Genomic DNA, 24,080 nt, shown 5'->3' with positions numbered 1-24,080 from the left:
TGCGGGTTTTTAGGATAACCTGTAGGTCAGGTGTTCAAACCCAGGTGTGAGGACTCCAGCCAATCAGTCCTCTAATTAGGGATATAATTAGGGAGCCGCAGCGAAAACCCGCAAACACAGCGGGCCTTTGCGGATATGATTGGCCACCCCTGCTGTAAGGTATGGTGTGTGCGGGTCAAAAGAAAATGCAGCAAGCAGTGTTTTCACATTTTAGACTTTCCCATTCCCCACTGGCACACCCCATCTGCGTTTTAGGGGTGGAAAGCGTTTGTGTCCTTTCACATTCCTAAGAAGTGCAATTCTTTTCTTGTAGGTAATTTGCATACATCGTGTATATCTGAGTATATTATAATTTGCTGTGCCCAGACCCCTAACACATATTACCTATACCAGCAATACAGTTTAATGCCCCAAACATAAAATCAGTGTTAAGGATACTTGGACACCATAGGCAGGATACAGGGCAGTACTCTGTCTGAATATTTAGTACACAAATGGATTTACTGAAGCAGAATCAGGGTCCCGTTTTCATTCATGTATTTCATACATGCCAGAAGGATGGGTATTGGTCTTGGAGGTGAAAACCCTAAATCACTTAATGATGAACACGGCGGGGCTTTTTTACGTGGCCCAGTCTGGTCAAAAGAGCAGTAAAAAAAAAAACAGGTATCCACGTCCGCAAGTAACAGGTGTTTTCTAGGATATCTGTCGGACTGCGCCTTTTCTCTGGTGCAGGGGAGTTTCGAGCTATCGAAAAGTTACGGGGCTAAGTCAAGTTTACCTGGGGCTTAACTTTTTTTTTGTTTTTGAAGAAAGACTGGCATCGGGACAAAAATACTCCAGCTATAGCCCGAGTGATCGGACCTACCCAAGCCCATACCTTGGTGTTTACGGGTGTTTCCATTATTTTGTGACAAACATGAGGCAGATGCTTCTATTAAATCTACTTTCTAGCATGGGCGGGGCCTGGTGTGTCCCCCGGGCAACACAGCTCTTGCTCCAAACAAGATGTCATGGAAGATATCTCACCATTGTGAGGAAACAGCCCACACCCATTGTTACACAGTATTGACCGTATAATGTGGCAATGAATGATCAATGGAATGTTCCCCTATCCTTGTATTTTATTAATTAGGCTTGTTTGAGCTGTCGAGTGAAGAGCACGCATGAAATCTCATTAAACCTAATGAGTTAACTGAAGACTCGCTTTAACCCACCAAACGCTTTTTTTTGTTCGGTATCATTTGTAATTATGAAAAAATAACATGATGTCCTACTTTCAAACGATTAAAGCGACGTTCGTTATTTAAATAGAGCAATTGTTCAATTCAGCAAAGACCAAAGAGTTTAATTGTGTCGTTTTCTACATACATTATAACACGTCGGTTAATTACTTTACCGATTACTACAAATGCAATATTTACTTTGCACACAAACTTTGCACACAATCAGTCACGGTTGCCAAGTTTGGTCTGCTGGCTGTAGTGAGATTTTCAATTCCAGACAAGTCTGCACACACATGCACACGCATTTACATGTATTTAGCAGTTTTATTACCTTGTAAGTAGTCTGTAGGGTTTGCAAACTGCCACAACGCTTTTGATGTAGCTAATTTTAGGTTTATAATGGAATAATGTAGATTTGCCGGAAGACTTCTTGCGTGAACGTGAGAGTCTGAAAGTATGAGTATCACGCCAGATGTGTGAGAATTGGCAACCCTGATCAATACGTATTAAAAGGGATTTTAACAGATAGGTTTAATATGATTAAAAATTGTAGAAAATTGTATTACGTATGCAGGCTTAAATTAAAATGATTATTTCATTCCCACCTAATAAATAAAGAGCTTAGCTGAACTGTGCAACAGTACACACAGTGAGAACCAGAAGTGCTATCCATCCATCCATCATCTGTTGATTATCTTGGGCCGGTTTGCGGAGGCAGCCCAGACCTCCCTCTCCCCAGCCACCTCCTCCAGCTCCTCTGGGGGAATACCAAGGTGTTCCCAGGTCTGCAAAGAGATATAATCTCTCCAGCATGTCCTCGGTCTGCCCCAAGGCTTCCTCCTGACTGGACATGCCTGAAACACCTCCCCAGGGAGCCGTCCAGGAGGCATCCTAGATAGATGCCTGAATCATCTCAACAGAGGCCCCTCCCTTCAACATTCACACGATCTACATTGCACCCAACCCCCACGGCTCCTCCTCTCTTTTCAGGCTATGCCCAACTAGTTCCTATGTATGGAGCCCCCCACACTCCCTGACCTGGCTACAGGGCGGGGCCCCTGTCTCCCCAATCAGGAATTCTCTCATGAAGGTAATTACTGTATGCTGTTATTTTAAAATAGAAACCATTGCATCCAAGGACACATTGATGATTACACTGAACAAAACCAGTACATTTAATACAGAGTAGGAGCTGGACAGTCAACAGTAAAGCTGAATGCTCTTTTTTTTAATATGGTGATGAGTGAATATTATTTCAGGAGCAATATAATGAATTAATAAACCTTAAATTATACATCAATGCCCTAATAGAACCAACACAATCCTGGTACCTGAATGTCCATTCATGGGTTTGATTAAGCTTCCAGAATGTTTGTAGTAACCTGGCAATCCACTACCAAAATGAGCAATTCCACTTTAATATGCGTACATTTAATTTTACAGTAATGTTAGATGTACTGGTTTCTATTAATTGCCTGTAGCTGTTATTGCACATGCACGATTGTGTGCTTTGTGGCAGACTAGCTTTCTATCCACGGGGTCCCCGTGTGTCTGTGGATTGGGTCCAGGCATATAGCATGACAAACGGCACAGGGGGAAATACAACAGAGAAGTCATCAAAATCAGGACAGAAAGAACTAAAAAAAAAAAAAAAAAAGGCAAATTTCAGAAATCAAACAGAAAAGATCAAATCAAATATTACAAGTTCTACAAAGCCATTACAGAAAGCAACAAACATGAAAAAAGATATGGGCTGCTTTCAAAAGATCTGAGATGGGAGAGCAGATAAGTTCAGTGTTGACTGAGACGACAGAGGTTACAGCCAGTTTTTACTTCCTCACAGCAAAGAATTGTGCCAATGTCTCTAACACATCAAAATTTTGCAGAACGTGGTATTTTCTGTGAGTCTTTGCAGAAGTGAGAGCTGGACAACAAATAGGACTGAAAGTGTATTAATCTGTCAGACACTGGTGCTGGACTATTAAAAAAAAAATCTGATTAAATCAAGCTAGAAACATAGTTTGAAATGCAAATGACCAGACAAATTATTTTAGGTGTATTATGAGAAGATGCAGGTCATTGGAAAAGACCGTAATTCTTAGAAAAAAAGTTGGAGACAAAAAGGGTTGATTAGCAACAAGATAGTCATTTGTCACAGCAGTGAATTAGGAGTCCTTAGGATGCTAGCATCAATAAGGATGAATGTAAAATTACAATGAAAGCACAAAAATACCCTGAGAAATCCATTACATTTGCGTTTTTAGCAGGTTTGTGCTCAACTCCAGACGCACAGCATGTTCGTCCGCAGAAATTGCTCGTTTGGCTGTAACGAATCCTACAGCACCAGAGCGCCATCTGGTGTATACCAGATTTAATGCAGAACTAGAGGCTGAGGTCACTTCAGAATTTAGTTTATACTCAATTGCAAAGCTGCATTTGAAAACTGCCTCTTTTTTCTAAAAAAAAAAAAAGAAACACACTTTAGGTATTTTGTAAAACTTTTAATCTTCAAGTCGAAAAACAAAAACAGATACAGAATGAAATATTGGATCAATTTCTATACAGTGGCAATTAATTTAAATTTTCCATTCCCCAGAGACTGTCTAGTCTCAAAATCAGAAAAGGGGGGGGGGGAAGAAACCCTGTCTCAGCAAACTCTTATACCAGGAGTTCATATGGGCACGAGTGCACACGCACGCACACTGGGAGTCCACCAATCGACACTGACCAAGTTAAGCCGGACAAAACCAAAGGAACAGATCAGCCAGGAGTCTTTTTGTCCAATTCTCTGCAGAACTTAAGACTGATTTATGTTTTGAGGCAAATCATTTTGCAAATGGAAAAAAAAAGAAAGACCAGGTTGCAGGTACCAAAGAGTTTTAATATTAAATTAGCTTAAAATTTATTTCTGGGCCCAACCAAAACTAGACCGACTCCTAGCCCTATACAGTATCAACTCCACTCAACCACCTTAACATGTAGGTAGAACAAACACTTGTGTCACGGAGGGGGGTTAGGGTTGCAATTGGATGGAGAGAAAGAGGGAGGATAAGAGTTCAAATCATAACCACACTCAGTGCCTCTCCTGCCAAACAAAAACACTGCATTTAGGGGGTCAGGGAGATACCCAACCCCACTGGAGCCCACTGTACACTGCATATCTGACCCTTGATGTCCGAGCTCACCCAACCCAACAAAATGCAGTGAGTGGAACGCAAAGTTAGCAAAAGTGCTGTACACAAGGAACTCAGTTCTTAATACTAATAGCAATTCTTATTCCGACCCAGGTCATAACCAGTTATCCCAAGGAACAGGAATCTACAGTGCTCAAGAGATCAAAAGCGAATACCCAGAACTTCCCAGGGAGCACAATCCAAACCGCCCCTTATTTACACACTTTACAGCATATGCAGCATGAAGAATCCAAGAATCAGCCTGTGCACACAGGCACAAGATGCAAATGAACAAAGGCTTCCTTTCCGATCTGCCGTTTCTGGGACAAAAGTTAAAGCCAGTGGGGCAGTGGCAGAGGGTGGGGTTTATGGAGGATTGCGGGGTTAAGTTTGGCTGTTGGGGTCTGATTACACTTCCACATTACTCTTCATCCAAAAACACAGTCAACATAACATGAGTTCGCAGCTTACAAGAGCTTTAACTGAAAAGCAAATGGAAAGAAACAATTTACAAAAAAAATAATTCACTGATTAGAGAATAAAAAGTTCCCATTTCTATTTCTTAAATCTGAACATAAAGCATTTATATGTCTGCTAGTTTAGGACTGAAGGAATTTTAATAAAAGGTTGGAGAGAGGATTGAACCTAAAGAAAAAAGAAAAAAAAAAAAAAAAAGTCTGACCAGAAGTGGTGCCACTCATGCAAACGACTAATGCACCAGAACATCCCATTCCTCCTATTAACATTTTAAATATTAAAAATAAAAAAAATCAAAAAAAAAAAAAATCAAAAACACAGTTCAGTCATAGCTCCCTTGTGTTCAACACAACCGCTTCTACTGCAAAATTGTCTGGGTGACAAAGGTAGGAGCTGCTGAAAGTCCACACCCTTTTCTTGCAGGAGGGCGGGAGAGAGGGGGTTCCTCTGCTATTCTTTGTGCTTCCGAGAAACAAGTAGTATGAGCTGAACCAATTAGGGCACCATTTTATGGAGCTCTACACCTGCGGTGCGAGTCAAAGTCAATTTATCACAAAAATCCAGCTTGTGGAATGCTGCACCCGGCAAGAAGTTGGGGGGCAGGGGTGGGACAGGACAAGAAACCCACCCTTATTGTTCACCACCACAGTGTCCACATAGCCAGCCCACCTGAATGCTGTTTCAGTGCCACTTCAGATAAAGAATTTCAAATCCCTCCATAAAACATCACAAATGCAGAGGTTTGACCCAAACTATCCAGGGACATCACTAAACCTTTGTTGATTAATCCGTAATTTTTTTTTTACCAAGTCTTGAATTATGTACATTTACAGGAGGAAAAAAAAAAAGGCGCTTCTACCAAAGCAGTTTTAGTAACACAAGATCAACAATTCTATTTTTGTGAAAGTGATTTCCATTTGACAAGTACTGCGTAGCATTACTATATTCAAAGTTTAAAAATATAATCCATTTGAATTTTTTGCAATACTGGAATAGTTTCTGTATTGCCACTGCCAACTCTGAATTTTAGACCAGGAACAGAGAATGTGTTTCTACAAGCAGTTCCCTTTTTCCTTTTATTAATGGGGGGGGGCATTACTCAACACCCAGATGGGAGTGGGGAAGAAAAATCCAAAAGGCAGCCTTCACTCAGGCTAATAGTTCAAGTCTATCAAACAACAGTAATTATTAGGGACCCCAGATGGAGGAGGGCTGGCAAAACAGAAGGTGGGGCAAAAAAATTCACATGTTGAACACTGGGGTTCTTCACCATGCCCCTGTGCACCTCCACCACAAGGGGGAGCCCAATCCTTCTGGGTACTGCCAAGGGGGCCAAGGGCAGACAGGCAGGCCAGGAGGGGAATCAACATCAGTCCCCATTCAACCCCCCATGGCGACTCCTTCAGTTGTTCTCGTCGTCGCTGTCGTCGGGGCTGATGGCCGGGCTGGTGAGGCTGTACGTGGGGGAGGTGGGGCTGTAGCCTGGGGAGGTGGGTGAGTAGGTAGAGCCCTTGGGGGAAGTAGGAGAGTAGGTGGGGGATGTAGGGGAGTATTTGGGGGAGGTGGGGGAATAGGTAGGCGAAGTGGGAGAATACTTCGGGCTGGTGGGCGTGTAGGTGGGAGATGTTGGTGAGTAGGTAGGGGACGTGGGGCTGTACTTGGGCGTGGTTGGAGAGTAGGTGGGTGAAGTCGGGCTGTACTTGGGAGAGGTGGGCGAGTACTTTGGGGAGGTTGGGGAATACTTTGGAGAGGTGGGGGTGTATTCTGGGGAGCTGGGGCTGTAGGAGGGCGAGGTAGGCGTGTACTTGGGGGAGGTGGGCGAATAGGAGGGAGAGCTGGGACTGTATGATGGGGAGCTGGGTGTGTAGGTGGGGGACTGGGGGGTGTAGCGTGGGCTGGAAGGGGAGTACGACGGAGAGGTCGGGGAGTAAGACGGAGAAGTCGGAGAGTAATTGGGGCTGGTGGGTGTGTAGTTTGGAGAGGTGGGAGAGTAGGATGGGGACGTGGGGGAGTAGCTCGGTGACGTAGGTGAGTAACTTGGTGAGGTGGGGGTGTAGTTGGGCGAAGTAGGGCTGTAGCTCGGAGAGGTGGGAGAGTACGACGGGGAGGTTGGGGAGTAAGAGGGGGATGTGGGGGAGTAAGAGGGAGACGTGGGGCTGTAGCTTGGCGACGTGGGGCTGTAGCTTGGAGACGTTGGGCTGTAGCTCGGAGATGTAGGACTGTAGCTTGGAGACGTCGGGCTGTAGCTAGGCGATGTCGGGGAGTACGAGGGGGAGGTGGGAGAATAAGAGGGGGAGGTGGGGGAGTATGAGGGGGAAGTGGGGGAGTATGAGGGGGAGGTGGGGGAGTAGCTTGGTGACGTTGGTGAGTAGCTTGGCGAGGTTGGGGAGTAAGAGGGCGAAGTTGGACTGTAGTTGGGGCTCGTTGGTGAATAGGACGGGGAGGTGGGCGAGTACGAAGGAGATGTAGGGGAGTAACCAGGACTCTGTGGCGTGTAGCCCCCAGGAGAACGAGGCTCATATGCAGGGGAAGTGGGGGAGTAGTTTGGAGACATGGCGCCACCTGGAGGAATGGAGGAACATTTTACGATACCAAGAACCAAACATATCGCATATATAGCAGCAATTCGCAATTGAGAGGGAATTTACTTCCGTGTTTTTATTTGCCATTTAAGTAACTGGTGACATTTCAGAAATTGTTAGCATTTAAAATATGGGAATTATACAATAGCTAACAAAAAGGACAGCCTGAAAGGGAAGTAATAAGGTCTTGTAACTAGTTTGAGCTTGTCAAAGCAGAAACGTCCTCAAAAATGGACAACTGATGCCATGAACTGATAGAGGGGCAAGAGGTGGGTGAGGGAAGTTCGGCAAACTCAACCACAACATGCCTGCCATGTTTTTGGTAGTGTTATTCGTAACCCTCAGATACGATCAGTATTGCCCAAAGAGAAGCAAGTGAACTTAAGTAGAAACCCATACCTGTGATAAATGATGCAGCAATACTTACAATTGTGATTGAGTGTGGACTTACCAGGAGAGGGGATGTAGGGACTGGCTGGGCCTGGAGATCCAGGGGAGCCAGGCGTGGGTGACCAAGCTGGAGAATATCCAGGTGAAAAGCCACTGGCATCGGAGGCAGCACTGGGTGAGAAACCTGCAGCGCCTGGAGTCATTCCGCTTCCTGCAGAGGCAATGACCGGAGACCAGGCTTTAGGCAACCAATAGGGAAGAGGCGAACCAAACAGGCAGCCAGTCGGGAAGTAAAAGCCAAAAGGGCAGAGCAAAGGGGCGTACTTACCCACACTGGGTGACCATGCCCCATAAGCAGGCGTGGCTCCCGTGTTCCAGGGAGTCATGGCAGGCGACATCCCGCTCATGGGACTGGGCGCAGATCCAAAGAACATTCCGGTTGCTGATAGGAGAACAAGGTGAGCAAGCATGTTCTGGAAACGGTCTGATGAGATCGCACTACACACAGAAACATACACGGCAGCTCAGCACTTACGTCCTGCCATGCTGATGCCAGGGATGTTGGTGGGGATCTCCATGCCATACTTGCACTTCTCAGCATCCAGCAGCAAGTCAAAACAGCCTGTGCCTGCTGGTGCCAGCTGGCCCAGCATGATGTTCTCAGACACACCCTTCATAGGGTCACATTCCCCATGGGAGGAGGCCTCCATCAGCACATCCACCTAGACGGCAGCAAAAAAAACCATGCAGATCCACTTGTTTGTCTAGGCAATTGTTTAAATCTCTTCTGGACCAGAAGATCCATTCCCCTGAAACCCTCATAAAAAAACAGAGCATCCCTTGCCATCAGCTCTACCATAACCCACACGCCCTACACTCCACCCCAGCCCGACTCCGATCCTAACCGTCTCCTCGAAGGAGCACTTCATGAGGGGTCCAGTGTCCTGCCGGTTGATGCCGTGACGTGTGATGGCCATCAGGTGACCACGGCAGGTCATAGTGTCGCAAAGCAGGGCTAAGTGGCGGTAGTTGACATAGGAGCCATCGAAGGAGATCACATGGTACAACTCCCTCTCCAGGGCTTTGCGTACAGCCTCAATTCCCAGGACCTGAAAGGAAGGGGAAACGCAAGGATGCATGACACAACAGTATACAACCATTCCTGAAAGTCAGATGTCCTGTGCATCGCACGAACATTAAATGTATTCTAGCTCAAAGCCTTGCTTACAGTGAAGATCTCCACAATGTCATTGGAAGTTGTCCTGACAGGGTCCACATCTTTCTCGCTCAAGACCCTCATGAGGCCAACACCATCAGTTTCCAGGATCCACTCCTGTAACGCCTTGAACTCCCCATCCTCTGTGATGATGATTTTCTTTTTGTTGTCAGTTTGTGGGAGGTGCATGTACACCTGGGGTGGTGAAGTAAGATTTACATCACATTGCAAATGACCATTTACGGTCAAGACCATAAAGTTATACAGGTCTTCGATATGTCATCTGATAGCTCTCACACTGATAATGCACTGGAAGATCACTGGAATGTGTGTAGACAGGGCAACTAATCAGAAGGCTCCTCCCATACCTTGCTAATCTGCTCAATGCCTTGGAGAGTCATATCTGTCAGCATGTTGGACTCTATGCATCGAAGAAACACGTCATCATCCATTTTGTCAACCACCTCCTCATCCTGGGAATGAGAGAGACCCAATCATTCAGATTCATTCAGATTTGCAGCAATGAGCTACTTAAAAGTAGCGACAGACCCACACCTCTTGGAATTTGTTTTCGTCGCTGTTCATGATGCGGATTCGCAGGACCAGTTTCTCGGCATTGTCGTCATTGAAGATGCAGTTTAGGTCATCACCAAAACCTGATGGAGAGACACATCCGAACATCCACAGGTTCATTTATGCCAAACCTGACTTCCACAACCTCCTCCATACATAGCGTACGGTCCTGACCTGCATTGATCTTCTCGGCAATCTGCTCCATGGTTAGCTTGCGGTCAGTCATGTGCTTGCGATCCAGCTCTATGCGCAGAAGCCAGGGCGAGATGCGGGTCACATCAAAGTCGGGCATCTCGTAGTAGACATTGACCCATTCCTGGTCCTCAGTGACCACTGTGTTCTGAGGGTTGGGGTCGTAGTAGATGGCAGTGTTGGCCGTCACCTTCCGGAGGGTGGTGTGCTCCAGTCTGCACAGGATGTCCTTTGGAAAGAGGTGGTCACATGGACATTGAGGTTACAGGAGCTTGCTCAAGGGTCCAACAGCGAAGTCCACCATGGATGTGCGCAAACTACATAGTTCAAAGCAGAGTTGATCAAAGTGGTGCCCGTATCAGAGAGGGAGGGGTACCTTTGCCCTCTCGGCGTCCCGTGCCGCCTGGCCCAGCAGGAACACTGTGAGCGAGGGGGTCTTGGGCCGTTTGGAGATGTTGATCAACTCCTTGAGCCTAGGCACGCCAAGGGTGACGTTCTTCGCAGATACACCAGCGTAGTGGAAGGTATTCAGGGTCATCTGGGTGGCCGGCTCACCCAGTGACTGGGCAGCCAAAGCCCCAACCATCTCACCTGGGTGTACCTAGAACATGTAAAAGTCATTAGCACCACCACCCAAAAACAACATTCCTTGCATTACCTCTAATTACCTACACTAGTCTAAACTCATAACTTAAACATTAAGGTTTTCAGACAAACTATACTGTGTCCCTTCCTCTCAAACTTTGGAGCTTACAATGGCTTGGTTGAACTTTGTCTCAATCTCTCCCAATAGCCAATCAAATGCCTCGGTGCTGAGGCGGAACTCTTCAGTCATGCGCCGCGAGCAGAGGGTGGAGCGCAGGTGGATGTTGAAGAGCAGCGTGGCGTTCTCCTGGGCCTGCCGGCTCAGCGGGTCATCCCCGTTCACAATCACCAGCTTCTTACTCAGCTCCTGCACGCCTGGACACATGAAGACATACAATCATTAGGACCAAGTGCATTTAAAAAAAATTTATAATTTTAAAAATTTACATACAGGAAGTTGCTGCAAAAACAGATCTAAATCATTAATTCAGGAAGTGTTGAGGTTTTCCCTCTTGGATGCACAATAAAAGAGACAAAGTAAGTTGAATTAGAAGGTATATTAGTACTGATCCTCGCAACTTAGCAAGTAATCTACTTGTAATATAGCAATAACTTAAGTCTAAACAAGTGCAAAGAGGTAGGGTGAGTGCAAAAGCGTACGACCTGATTTAGATGGCCTATTTCAGGTGCTGTCCCACAGTCTGATGCCACAAGATCAGTATTTGGCCAGTCCATAAGCATAACATACCAGTGGACTTAGTATAATGAACACCTGACCACATTCATTTTCTAACAGATGTTATGGAAGTAATACAGGTGGTACACACCATTGACAACTCTCAGGGGGTGGAGATCTGTTGGGGTGCGAGGATTGATGCGGAAAATCTTCTGTGCATTCCAGATCATTCTGGCAAGATTACACGGCAGAACCACCTAGGGAACCACAAAAATATATATCCAATGAAATCATGGTGGGACAGATGTTATGCAGAAACGGAAACTGTATACATCGTGCAGACATGCAGAACTACAACCATTGTTTTTATAGTGCTAGTGGAGAGCGCATGATGACATGCATGCATGCATGCATGCATGCATGCATATGTGACCTCTGACCTTGCTGTCTCCAGTGGGGAAAATGGCTCGGAGGATCTCCCGGTCCTCTTTCATCTTGTCAAACTCATGCTCCACGGCACTCTGTACATGTGCATTTGTCATTACGTCTTTCACCACATCCTCCTGTAGGGTTCGCCGAAGAGCTCTCTCATTGGTGTAGTCAAACTTGAACCTGGGAGACAAGAGCAAGGGGATGTGTTCAAGCAGCTCTTTAATTGGTTTGTGGACCAAGTCAGCCGATCTACTAACCATCACCCAACGTTGACCTTCTCAAGACAAGCAAAATGACAGCAAGATCTGTTTATTAAATTTAGTCTGAATAAAACACAGCCAACTTCCTAAGGCATTTTATGGGAAAGACAGGCAGCTTAGATGATAAACCTGTAAAGATGAACTGGGAGAGTTAAGTAAAAATGTATGGAGAGGTGTCCAGATTCCTTACTTCTTCTCAAAGGCCTTGTGGGAGGGTTTGAGTGTAGCCATGTTCTGGAACTCCACAGCTTCTCCAGCTAGTCCATCCTCCCCATATCGCAACTGTACCACCTGGTTAATGGAATTGCGCACTGTAGCATCGTATTTCACCATCACCGACTCCATGGATTTGATAAGACGGCGCTGAATATAGCCTAAGGGGAGACAAAAGGAGTAAGCAAGGAGATGGGTCAAATGGGGGTGAAAACTTCTGGAGATGGGTAACCAGGGGTGTAAGAAAATAGATACACATGAATATTGCAATATGTTTTGACACACTGTATTGATTCTCAAAAACACTGTTGATTTTTAAGCAATAGTTTGCACGCAGATTCGTGACACATTGATTCATTTTGTTTTGGTTTGTTTAAACCGCCTGCCACTAGAGAGCAGTGTTGTAATCCATCTTCAGCCCTTAGATTCTTCCACTCAAATGTAACATAAACTGAAACTGGAAGCAGCACAAGAGTGTTCCGCTAACATTAGCATTATCAGACTTAGCTGACTAGTAATGCTGCCATCAATGGCTGAATGTTATTAGATTGGTTCCCATGACGTAAAGAGCTGAAGCGTGGGCTCATTTTAGCTTCTACAATAAAGAAGGCACTAAAGAGATAGACAAGAGCCATGCATTTTACTCATTTTTATAGTATTTGACAATTTTCCTAAAATTAGACTTGCCTTGCTTACAGTACCACAATATACTGAATAGTAACCCACGTGTAATGACACACATCATATCGCCAGATTCTTGCCAGTACATAACACTACAGGTAACCCCTTTGAGACTTACCAGTCTCGGCAGTCTTCACAGCAGTGTCGATAAGACCTTCTCTGCCACCCATGGCATGGAAGAAGAATTCTGTGGGTGTGAGGCCAGCCAGATAGGAATTCTCCACAAAACCCCTGCTCTCCGGCCCATAGTCATCCTTGATGAAGTGGGGCAGCGTGCGGTGCTTGAAACCAAAGGGGATACGTTTCCCCTCCACATTCTGCTGCCCCACCACTGCAATAACCTGCAGGACGAGAGAGAAAGATTTGGTTACATTTGTTTCAGGCTAATTTTCTGAATTTGATTTTAATCAAAACTGTCGGGGGCTCTTTGGCAGATGCATTGGGAAGAGGGTACAGAGACGGCAAGTAGACTCTTAGTGACCCAGTCCTGAACCAACTATACTATCCTTCCTTTTACCTGTGAAATGTTGATTTTGGATCCTTTGGACCCAGCCACCACCATGGATTTGAAGTTGTTATACTCCGACAGGGACTTCTGGGCTGAGGACCCAGTCTTGTCTCTGGCATCATTGAGGATACGATTGACCTGATTCTCGAAGGTCTGCCTCAGAGTGTTGCCAGGTGTGGGTTCCAACTCGTTGTTATGAGCCTTCTCGATGACCTGGATACAAGCAAGGAAACAAGTACTTTAGACAAGTTCAACTTAAAGATGTCCAAAATTGTATAATTGGGAGATCTGCTAGGCAAGCTTAATGCCTTTGACTAGCAATCAGAACAATAGTCTCACCTCTATCACATCCTGCTTGGCCTTCTTGATGGTGTTCTGAATGTCCAAGTAGGTTTTTGCATCAGCAATAGAGTCACCAATACCAATGGAGTGACCTAGATATGACATCAAGACATGTTCTTAAAATCCAATGTTTTGACACATTTGCCTCGGATTTAAGGCATGTCATTAAAACTCAAGCTGCCAGTTATGTCCTGGACGCCTTACCCTCAATAAGCAGCCAGTTGTTGACCACTGTCTGGATGTTGGAGTAGAAAAGCCGGGTGACATCATGACCCATCTCCAGATAAGATATGTGGACAAGAGAACCAGCAGAAGTTCCCAGGGACTTCTTGCAGAGAATCCCCATAATCAACTCCCCGTTCTCAACAATCACCTGCAGATCAAGAGGTAAAGCGATGTGTTAAAAGCAGTCAAAAATATCAATCAAGGGGGTATCAGTGGACAAGTTAGTGCCTGAACAGTATAGTTATGGGGGGGGAGAAGAGCCATCTTCAGTTGACTGTGTCCAGACAGCTACCTTTGTGTCTCCAGGAGAAATGTGCTTATAGGGTCCAGTGTCTTCTTCATCAGGGTGGGTGCTGTGAGTCCGAATGGCATTGATATGACCCGGGATGATGAGACTGAATATTTGCTTGCCAGTCCACAGTGGCCGAGGTTTCAATATGGCTGGCTGGGGTACTTTGCCATCCCACGTGGAAAGAAACATAAGCAGGTTCATCACCTCACCCTGGAAGGGATATTTTGGACGCAAATGCAAGAAATTACACAGGAGACACAACATTCAGTGGCAGAAATGACCATTAAGAATGGGAGGAATTGGGAGCATAGCAAGAGGTCAGAGACTGAAACATTATGGAAGTGTAGGACAGCCTCACCCTTTCGAGGAAGACGTCCCTCTTGGTAAACTTGCGCACGGCAGTGAGGGTGTCCTGCACAATACCCATGACAGGCCTGTTGGACTGAGGTGTGACAATCATCCGGGGCACCATGGCCAGCTCCTGGATCTCTGCCCTCGTCTCCAGTGACTGCGGCAAGTGGAGGTTCATCTCGTCCCCATCGAAGTCGGCATTGTAGGGGGTGGTGACACTAGGTGAGCAGACAAGGGAAGGGAAGTCAGTGCTGCCCAGTCTCGCTCATTATCACACAAACATGCAATATCTCCTAACCCTTCCTTCCAGAAATGAAGCCTGCGAGTAAAAACAAACAAACAAAAAAAAAACACAACAAAAAGGCCCATCTGACGATCTCACGTCAAGTACCACATGCACAAATCGCCTGAAAAGCCCACCTGAGGTTGAGTCGAAATGTGGACCAGGGCAGAATGCGAACCCTGTGCCCCATCATGGACATTTTGTGCAATGTGGGCTGTCTGTTGAAGATGATGATGTCCCCGTCACACATGTGGCGTTCCACCTGAAGGAGAAGAGTTTGTTTAGGACTAAAACTCAAGTCCAACTGCGGGACAACATCAGGCCACTATGAACTCCACAAAAGTGGAAAACAGTCCATTCCCTAAAGGATACTGCCAGTACAAAACACACTCGAGGGAAGTGAACGTGCATTCACCTTGTAGCCGATCTGAAGGTGCAGGTCACTGGGTTTTGGGTGGAACCGCAGATCAATGCGGTCCCCGTTGTCACGAATAATGTACTTGGCCCCTGGATACTGGCTGTTCCCTCTCCGTACCAGTTCCTGTAGTCTGAAGCATATGTCATTAACATACAGTCAGCAGATGGCCAATAGCTTGATTCATTTCTGCTTACAATTACACAATAAGAGACTGCTGGCTCATAAGTGACTAAAATCTACACATGAACAGAACTAGAAAGCAAAGTGTTCCAGCACCATCACTTCAGACTTGTTGAATAACACTTTGTATGAAAACCTCCATTACTTTAGAATTTCGGCTTCTTCATTTATTTAAATTTAAATTTAAATCCAACACAGTATTCTGTGTAAATCTATCACCAGTATTCACTGCATGCATAGCATACCTGTCGATGTTGAATGGGGTGACGATCTCCGGGAAGGTCATGTTTGCTGCGATGGAGCGTGGGACACCGACCTGGTCAATCTGCAGGTTCGGGTCTGGGGTGATGACAGTACGTGCGGAGAAGTCCACACGCTTTCCCATCAGGTTACCTCTGACACGGCCTTCCTTCCCTTTCAGCCGCTGTTTGAGGGATTTCAGGGGCCGACCCGATTTCTGCATTGCCTGGAATCACAATATGCCATTTAGTGCACTGGCTTCAGAACAAAATACAATTTCCGAGTCAAACAATTCACCATACTCTCATACGAATGCTGATTAAGGGACATATAACCTCATCTGAACACTAGTAGGGAACTAGATTGATACAATTGTCACAGAATGAGTCAGGAATAATGTTAAGAAGTATTTCAGACAGCATGAGAAAGCTTTTCCTCCTGCTCTTCACTACCCCAAAGAGGCTCTTGTCATTCAAACTCGCTCGCAAGTAATCATGGTTCATGCCAGCATGGTGGTCACAGTGGGTCATGGTACCCTGGGCAGGCCGGGAAGCTCGTTGTCCACCATGGTGGCTACGTGAAACTGCAGCAGCTTGACATCCTCGGCGATGACGTGAGCAGCCGCCCCACTCTGCTCGTTTCGCCGCAGCTGGTTGTTGATCTTCACGATGTCTGCCAGCTTGTGCGTCAGGTCATCCTGCAAGGGGAGAAGAGCGGGAAAGAGACATGTTTAAGATAATTTGTCGTCTTTACCTAAAACCAAGCATATTCCGTATTAACACAAGATACTGGCCACAACATAATGCCATAGACGGCCAGGTCAGTTCATCCTGAAGGTCTGTGTGAGAGGGACATGCTGCATTCTTTATTGTAATGTTCAGTTTGTCGGCATAATGCGTCTTATACATGCACAAAGTCACCCACTGGAGACTGACATCAGTACAGGCCCCAAATGATCACAATAACCCAAAATAAAATGCCCATTATGAGAGCAGGGTGACTGTCAATACCTGGTTACGAGCAGAGCCCTGCATGACGACAGCGGGTCGCACTGCCAGGGGAGGGACGGGCAACACGGTGACGATCATCCACTCAGGTCGGGCGAACTTGGGATCCATGCCCAGAATGATATCCTCCTCGTCGGAGATGCGCTTGAAGATCTCGTGGACGCGCTCAGGGCTCAAGAGGATCTTCTTCTCCTGGGAGTCCTCATTGACATGCTTCCATTCCGCATACAGTTCCAACCCCGAGCGCCGGATCCGCGGCTGGTAGCGGCCGCAACCACCGTGGCCCTGACAGCAACACAAACAGGAGGAAACGTTGAGGAACAACAGCTGAACAAGTAGCTGAACTGAAAGGGAAACAGAAATAAATATGTAGAGACAGCAGTGTGACCATATTATTAGAGGCAAAGTCTTTAGCAAAAGCACCTCAAGACAAGGTTAATACAGGGCATTACTTAATTACAAATACTGGCTGAACAGGACTAAGTTGGAAGTTGGGCATCAATTTAATTTGAGAGCAGACTGCAGAAACATAAAGGTCAGTAGAGAGCAACACCTTCTCCTTTGTGATGTCCTCCTCAGTCTCAGCCTGCTCCACACCAAACTTATTGTCCATCTCCTCCCCTCCTTCACAGATGTTCTTGCCCTTGCACAGATCGTACACGTGGGTGAGACGCTTCCGGGGCTGGCCCTTCGACTTAGTCAGGATGTCTTTTATCTTTGGGTTGTTCTGGAAGACCATGGCGGGGGGGGGGGTCATGTTATTGGAACAGAACAGCGAAGAGCAGCACTGCGGGCAAAACTAATTCCACATGATTACCTACAATTACTTGTACAAATATACAAGGAAAAAGAGCACGACTATTTTGGAAAGCATAAAAGTAACTTATGTTTGCGGTAAGGATATGCTTATCATGCCAAAATAAGCTGTATAACACAAAATTCCTTTTAATATGTGAAATAACAGGAGGACAAGAACAGGTAACCTTGGCTGTTCTGCTTCCTGTAGCTCACACTTCATTGAAACCCACGTTATGACATCTTTAATAACTAAGGACTGAACTATTGCACAACGCCTCCCAAGCAGCTACCAGTACAGTATGGATGGGTTTAGGATTAATCTGCAAAATAGTTTGTGTGCAGTTTTTTTTTTTTTTTTTTTTTTTTAACTGACCGCATCAACCAATAGCTTTGAACAGAAGAAGCAAACGCAACGCAGGATCTTCATGATCTTGGTGATGAAGCCCACATGGAAGACGGGTTTGGCCAGCTCAATGTGGCCGAAGTGACCCGGGCACTCTGTCATGTTACCTGACGGAAGCACACAACAACGAAAGCAGAGTTTTGAGCCATGGGGCTGAATTAAGAGCAAAATGTGTATTTGCACAATTCAGCCTAATACATTGTTTCCCAACCGCGATGACCCACAGACAGCCCACGTATCTGCAAAAATGTGGACTGTCTGGCAGAGAGCTGGGAAGGAGCAAAAACGTGTACCTTCTGTGGGTCCCTCAGGACCGAGTTGGGAAACACTCGACTAACATTTGGTTGTCACAAGTACAGGACTAATATAATAATTACCTGCACATGTCTGACATTTCCCCGACCTCTCGATGACACCTTGCCGGGGATCCATGAGACCTCCCAGTTTTGGACGTCCTCCTTCTGTGGTTTCAGGATACTTAATTCCCCCCTCTGTGACAGACATTCTTTTCTGAAAGGAGGGGAGAAGAGGGGGAAAAAGAAATGTGATCAAAATGATAATGAAGGTGCAGTAAAATAACTTTAGGCTTATGATATATAACGCAGTGCATATTTACACACGAGTGGCAAGTTACAAGCCAAAGAGCCATGTGCAAAGAAAATAAACGTAAATTGCATTTATGAAAGCGCGCCACGTGTATTAAAAAATCCCAACTTATGAAGGAACTTCGTTCATTTACACTAAGCAAATATCCCAGTTAAAACTGTATGCAGGAACCGCAGCTGCCGAATGAGCCATAATCAAACAGACGACACGCGACCGGGAAAACTCCCCGGAATATGTAGCGAGGAAGTTAAATAAAGTCCAAGTTGAAAACGCATTAAGTCAGCGAACACCATAGCGATCGAGTCGTTGATACGTGTTAATGTTATAGAAAGACATGCGTTGCACCACTTTAAAACAGGCTTTATTGTCAAAGTCACAGATTAAAAGTACATAAAGGAATGCAAAGCTCTAAGTCAACACGAAGAAAGTGTGTGTGAATGCGATAACATGTGAAAACGCACGTTTGACAAAAGTAACCTTAAACTTGTCTGCTACCGTGAAATGCATGACGCCATCAAAGCACGTTTAAGCATTAAGGGCATTTCTCTTTAATTACTGTAGACATCCGTTTTGCAGTGAAAGTGAAGTTCTGTAAACATGCGGTCCCTAACGTGAACTAGCTGTTAGGCTAACTACGTTAGCCTACAACAAGACCAACACATTCAATAAAGGATAAATATTGAAAATCCACTGGTATATTTATCTGGATATAGAGTATCAATAAGAGAACACTCCATTCAAAAAGTTAAATGAAGTCCCCCCTCCCCAAACCAAAACCTACAAGCTCATCTGGGCTGATGATGCCGAATTGCACCCTCTTGATGAGGCGCATTGGGCATGCGCTGTCGCCGGAGGGCGGTCCGTGCATCCTGTCTATTCAAAGAGACGCGTCCTCCCTCGGCACGCCGCTTTGTAAAGAGGAACAGGTAAAATTGCCACTGAGACTCTGTCCAAGCCCCCACCGGCGACCGGAATGTCTCCGATGGCGAGTTCCCAAGGACCCACGTTGTTTACGGATCTATGAGGCTGCTTATTTACGTTTTTAAACTAGCTACTATTACTAAGGGATACCTCCTTCCCTTTTCCCGAACTACACTCCGGTGCGCTCTAAGCGCATCTGAGCAAGAACTGCTTCCACACGGCTTTATATAGACTGTACGATGGGCTACAGGTTTACAAGGCCCACACTGCAGGGGCTGAACAGTTTGGGGGTGGGCAATAAGCTAGTGTAGTAAAACGGCAATTGGCTGCTCGAGAGATACGCCTGAATTATGAAATAGATCGGACGTACATCCAATGAACGTGCACGCTATATTTTAGGAACGAATTGGAAGAGGGGGAGTGCATAAGGCAATTGAGAAATATTTCTATTGGCTATATTATATACGAGGAGGAGTTTCAATATATTATTCAGTTAGTTTTTTTTAGTATTTCTCGAAGTCTTACACGGTTCGTGTAAAGGCTAATGAATATGTAAATTATGGCAAGAACACACCAATAGTATGAAGAAACGACCGTTCTGAATTAATTCTTGTTTGACCCGCCTTATTTCCGAACAATTCCGAGTTCGGCCGAATAAGAATTTTCCCTCTTAGCAAAAATAAAAAAAATCCGCGCTGTCTCGCCCGTCTCGCTTTGGATCAGCTACGACTCTTGGAAATGAAGCTCGCGCGTTAAGGCCTACGTAGACCGTTTGATAAAACCAAAATATTTTTTCAACCAAATTCGTTAGTTTAGCTAAACAAAGTGGTCACACCGGTGTTATTTTCTTTCAGTTTTTGATCGACGTCGATATTTTATTATTTTTTCAACATTTTCTTCGTTTTTTACGGGAATGTGCTCCGCTCCTCGGTCTCCAGTAGAGGCGAATGCTGGGCAGCCGGCACTCTCTCTGGCTATGTCGTCTAGGAAAATCCGAAGAAAGCCTGTACTGTATAATATTGTTGCTTTTCAAGGATTATGGTTAACTGACTTCTGTAAAAGTGGACAGGACGTTATTGCATAGTATATGTGTTTTATTCAGGTAACTTAAGTTTATTTTTCCACAAAAAACTAATGTAAACGGGAAGGCCGAAATTGGTACGACAACTTAAGACTACGTAAAGGAGGCAAAAGTTTGAATATTTTGGATTTTTTAGTGTTGTAGTTTTGACAGGGCTAAAATGCAGTTATCCGTTGTCTTATACAATTGTGATTATTTTTACTTTTAGATTTCGTAGGTGGCGTAGTAACTATATTCGATACTATGCAATGGTGGCGAGAGAAGGAATGCTAACTCGCGGTTTGTTCTTGCTTAGCTAGTTGTTGCTAACCAGCACGACGGCAAATAGTTCGAAATATTTAAAAGATTGGTGTCGGAGATATGACAGTGCGGTTAGATGCTTATCAATTAGTAATCAATTTGAAGAAATTGAAATTGTTAGGGGAGAGAGAGTACAAATTGATATGATTTATTGGGTTAAAATAGCAGTGAAGTAGCTTTCTTTAAACAATATGGCTGCCAACATGGAATTGGCTTGGCAAGTCATGAGGAACTGTGCACTTTGTATCTAGTTATTCGCAGTAAGGCCTTTTAATTTCGTTGTCACAGACTGAATTTGAATTTATTTAGCCCTGTTGGGCAGCTGGCGAGTCGCCGCCGGCTTCGTGTCGTTGGCTCGACAAATACGGAGACACTAGCAATGTAGTGAATTATTAGGGAAGGGCTTTGTTTCCACGAAAGGTTTCTTTTTCCCCCAAGAAATGGCAGTGTGCAAAACAGCCATTTCGATTAGGTCTATACAGTAACCCCAGGACCACTCTTTGTAATGGAGCTGTAGTTCAATCATGTACAGACGCAGGGGCATGTACATTTTGGTAAAGTTTTATTATTATCGACGGGTTGCTGTCTAGTAATCCAAATGTCGCGCAGTGAAATAATATTCCAGGCGTCTTCGGTAGCTATGGACTTTAGGTAGGCCACCAACTTCGATAGACTATCATTCGGCTCAGTCTGTTATTTCCTAGTTAGCTAATGTCGTCTCTTCAGTGTTGTCCTTAGAACGATCTGTCAGATGCCCGCTGTTTTCAAAGCACTCCTTTAATTAGATATAAATGATTTTCCTAAGTACGTTGGCATTGGTGGCGTGGAGTATTTTGTTTAACATCTCCTATTTAAAATGAGAAAACCCGAAGAGGTAACTATTTTAGCGCTACCTAAGTATGCTTGACATGGCGGGCGGGGGTCGTAAAAATGGAGTTTTTTTTTTCCTTTAACGGGGCGGGCACAAAAGGGACAGTATATTCGGCTGTATAACTAGCCAAATAAGTTACACACTAACTAAGGGCAAATGTCCGCGTCGAAACAACAAACGTTAACCTTAATTCGTTTAACGTAGCCTAAACCAAGCTGAAAAACCGAAGGCTTGGGGATAGACTGACATTTTGAGTTGCGCTTGTCCTTCTACCGTGAAGTTAGCGACCGAACCCTATGGGGAAGCTGGCGACCACCGCCGGGCGGTTGCATAATCCCGTTAGGAGGCTCGCTTGAACAAAAATGGCCTGTGTGTGTGTCGTTCTTGTGCATGGCTGGGAATTTCGACGTACTGCGCATGCGAAGTAATTCCCGTTTACCCACATGGAATGTCCTGCCTGGAACCCTCACAAGTACCAAGCGAGTATAACTTCGCATGCTTGCCTTTTTGATGCTTTATTAAGACTGCGCGGGTGCGAAACAGTTAATTCTTTTTGATGATGTGTAATGAACTGTAACTTTATACTCATGACACATTCATGTATCTTTGCTTTAATAAACACCAAATTCACTCCTAATGGATCTCCACGTTTCTTTTGTTTGATCTAACGTTATATTTTAAGTGCAAATCCTATAAAACTGTTAATTGTTGAGTGAAGGATAAGTACCAATGATATTTGTAGCTTAGAATTTGTTCTGCCCAAATATACACAATCTCATATACATACAGTCTTACCTGGTCCTGGGAAGTTAATATGTAAATGTAACTAGTTTCCTAAACTTTTGTCATCTTGTATTTCATATTAAGAATATGTAGACTACTTGGTTATGATTTGGGGACACAGTGACAGACAATTATTCATAGTAGTTAGGTTTTAAGTTAGAAAATGATCTTGGGCCTAGATCATAGGTGTGTGTGGGGGGGGGGTTATTGCAACTTGGCTACTCTGTCTTTAATCTATGGTTTTATGACCTTGAGCATGCTTATGGTTTTGACTACTAACTATTCTCAGCCTCAGAAGGGGCATAAGAGGCCATCTTCATAGCAGTCTACAAGGTCGCTTATGTCTGTAAACACCTCTCTAGCTCTGTCCAGATGGATGCTTGGTGATCATGCTAGTGTTCTCACTCTCGTATGCTGATGTGCTTGATTTAGAGTTTTGTGTCACATGATGGACATGATGTAGCAAGAACACATATGTGTGGGAGAAGGAATGTGGAGTTCACTTGGAATGACTCTTCTCCCTCTGTCCATAATTTTTGTTAGTGCTTGAGCCTTCCAATGGACTGTATGAAGACTTACAGTGAATTATGTGACAGCATCATGGTTGATTTCATAAATTTGACTGTACACATTCCCTGACATTTGCCAGAAACTAGTTTAAAATAAGTGCCAATGTTAAACACGCCAGAACACATCTATGACGAATTATCTTGACTAGTTCACTAAATCTCCCGTTATTTTCTCATTTGTATTAAAATCATATTTATGTCTGTGACTTTCTAGAATACATATTTAAGATGTTGTTAGTACGTGCAAATAAGCTAATTGAAAATTATTTTATATCAGAATTGTGTCATGCAAATGTATCAGAGTGGACAGATGCACCTGTAAATCATACATTTTGCTTCTTTAAAATGGGCCTCCTCGCTTTAATTTCCCTGTTCGTTTTTTAGCCTCTGTCTCCCTCTAGCGGAGAAGGAACATTACTACCTACTGTAATTAAGTTGCGCAACATTATTTTTCTGCATAGCTCCGCCTGGTGGTGCATGTAGGCTCATGCATGAGGTGTGGAGCACACGGTCCTTATCGAAAACACAACTTTTCCTGCTTAAGTTTTTATTCTTCACGGGAATTTTGGCTGAACTGAATGTTACGTTACGCTTCCGAATAATAGGTACCTTTACTTGCTATTTAGTTGAATAACAACTTTCATCACAACTGTCAGCTTGTTTATAATACCGGGCGTTTAACCGCACTTGTAAGGCCTTTATTGCCCGAAGTAAAGGCGTGGAGCTTTATTTTAATATTAACCGATGATTTTTCTAAAGTTATTTCATCTCTATTAGCGCAGCAAGCAGTGTTTAAATCGTTTTGCCATTATAATAGGAATAAAGATTAAAACTGGATGTTGTATTAACGCGTAAGTTGTTTTGTTAATGAAGTCACGAGTTAAGTGTTGCTTTTAATAGCCTGTCGCTCTGATCTTAGGGCAAACGCTGCTACGTATTTAAAAAAATACCTAGATTTTCTTCTACAAGTGCAACATAGTTTAAAAGTTAGTGTTTACAATTTAAGATGAAAAGAAAATTCAGAACGCGCTCAGTGTATATAATTAAACCGCTGGACAACAGACACTGTTGCCTTAGGTCCAGCAACTTCTATCTCATAATAGTGCGCTATTCCTGTCTTATACCTTTTAAATAATTTGATAAATGAAATTCACTGGGAAAACTGTCCTGTTTCACCTCGTTAATACTACTTGATCGTACCACAGTGAAACGGACACGGGATCAAA

General features: G+C 44.5%; 1 protein-coding gene across 1 annotated transcript; it reads right to left on the bottom strand.

Annotated features, from left to right (window-relative positions):
• Positions 1 to 3,712: 3,712 nt before the first annotated feature.
• Positions 3,713 to 19,438, bottom strand: polr2a (RNA polymerase II subunit A). Its single transcript, XM_023832484.2, has 29 exons — positions 19,111 to 19,438; positions 18,101 to 18,233; positions 17,694 to 17,830; positions 17,076 to 17,249; positions 16,526 to 16,807; positions 16,051 to 16,212; positions 15,521 to 15,741; positions 15,093 to 15,225; positions 14,815 to 14,939; positions 14,402 to 14,612; positions 14,044 to 14,253; positions 13,731 to 13,899; positions 13,524 to 13,618; positions 13,194 to 13,397; positions 12,795 to 13,017; positions 11,973 to 12,156; positions 11,531 to 11,702; positions 11,242 to 11,347; positions 10,584 to 10,789; positions 10,206 to 10,430; positions 9,812 to 10,058; positions 9,620 to 9,720; positions 9,433 to 9,537; positions 9,077 to 9,259; positions 8,754 to 8,957; positions 8,384 to 8,570; positions 8,177 to 8,290; positions 7,910 to 8,059; positions 3,713 to 7,438 (listed from the first exon to the last, which is right to left on the bottom strand). Exons 1-29 carry the CDS (start codon positions 19,195 to 19,197, stop codon positions 6,279 to 6,281), a joined length of 5,910 nt encoding a protein of 1,969 aa, XP_023688252.2. The 5' UTR covers positions 19,198 to 19,438; the 3' UTR covers positions 3,713 to 6,278.
• Between the last annotated feature and the right edge of the window lie 4,642 nt (positions 19,439 to 24,080).

The sequence above is a fragment of the Paramormyrops kingsleyae genome, chromosome 10 (assembly GCF_048594095.1).
Source record: "Paramormyrops kingsleyae isolate MSU_618 chromosome 10, PKINGS_0.4, whole genome shotgun sequence".
NCBI classification, from domain to species: domain Eukaryota; kingdom Metazoa; phylum Chordata; class Actinopteri; order Osteoglossiformes; family Mormyridae; genus Paramormyrops; species Paramormyrops kingsleyae.
The sequence above is the reverse complement of the archived record's forward strand: the minus strand, read 5'-3'. Positions and strand labels throughout refer to the sequence as shown.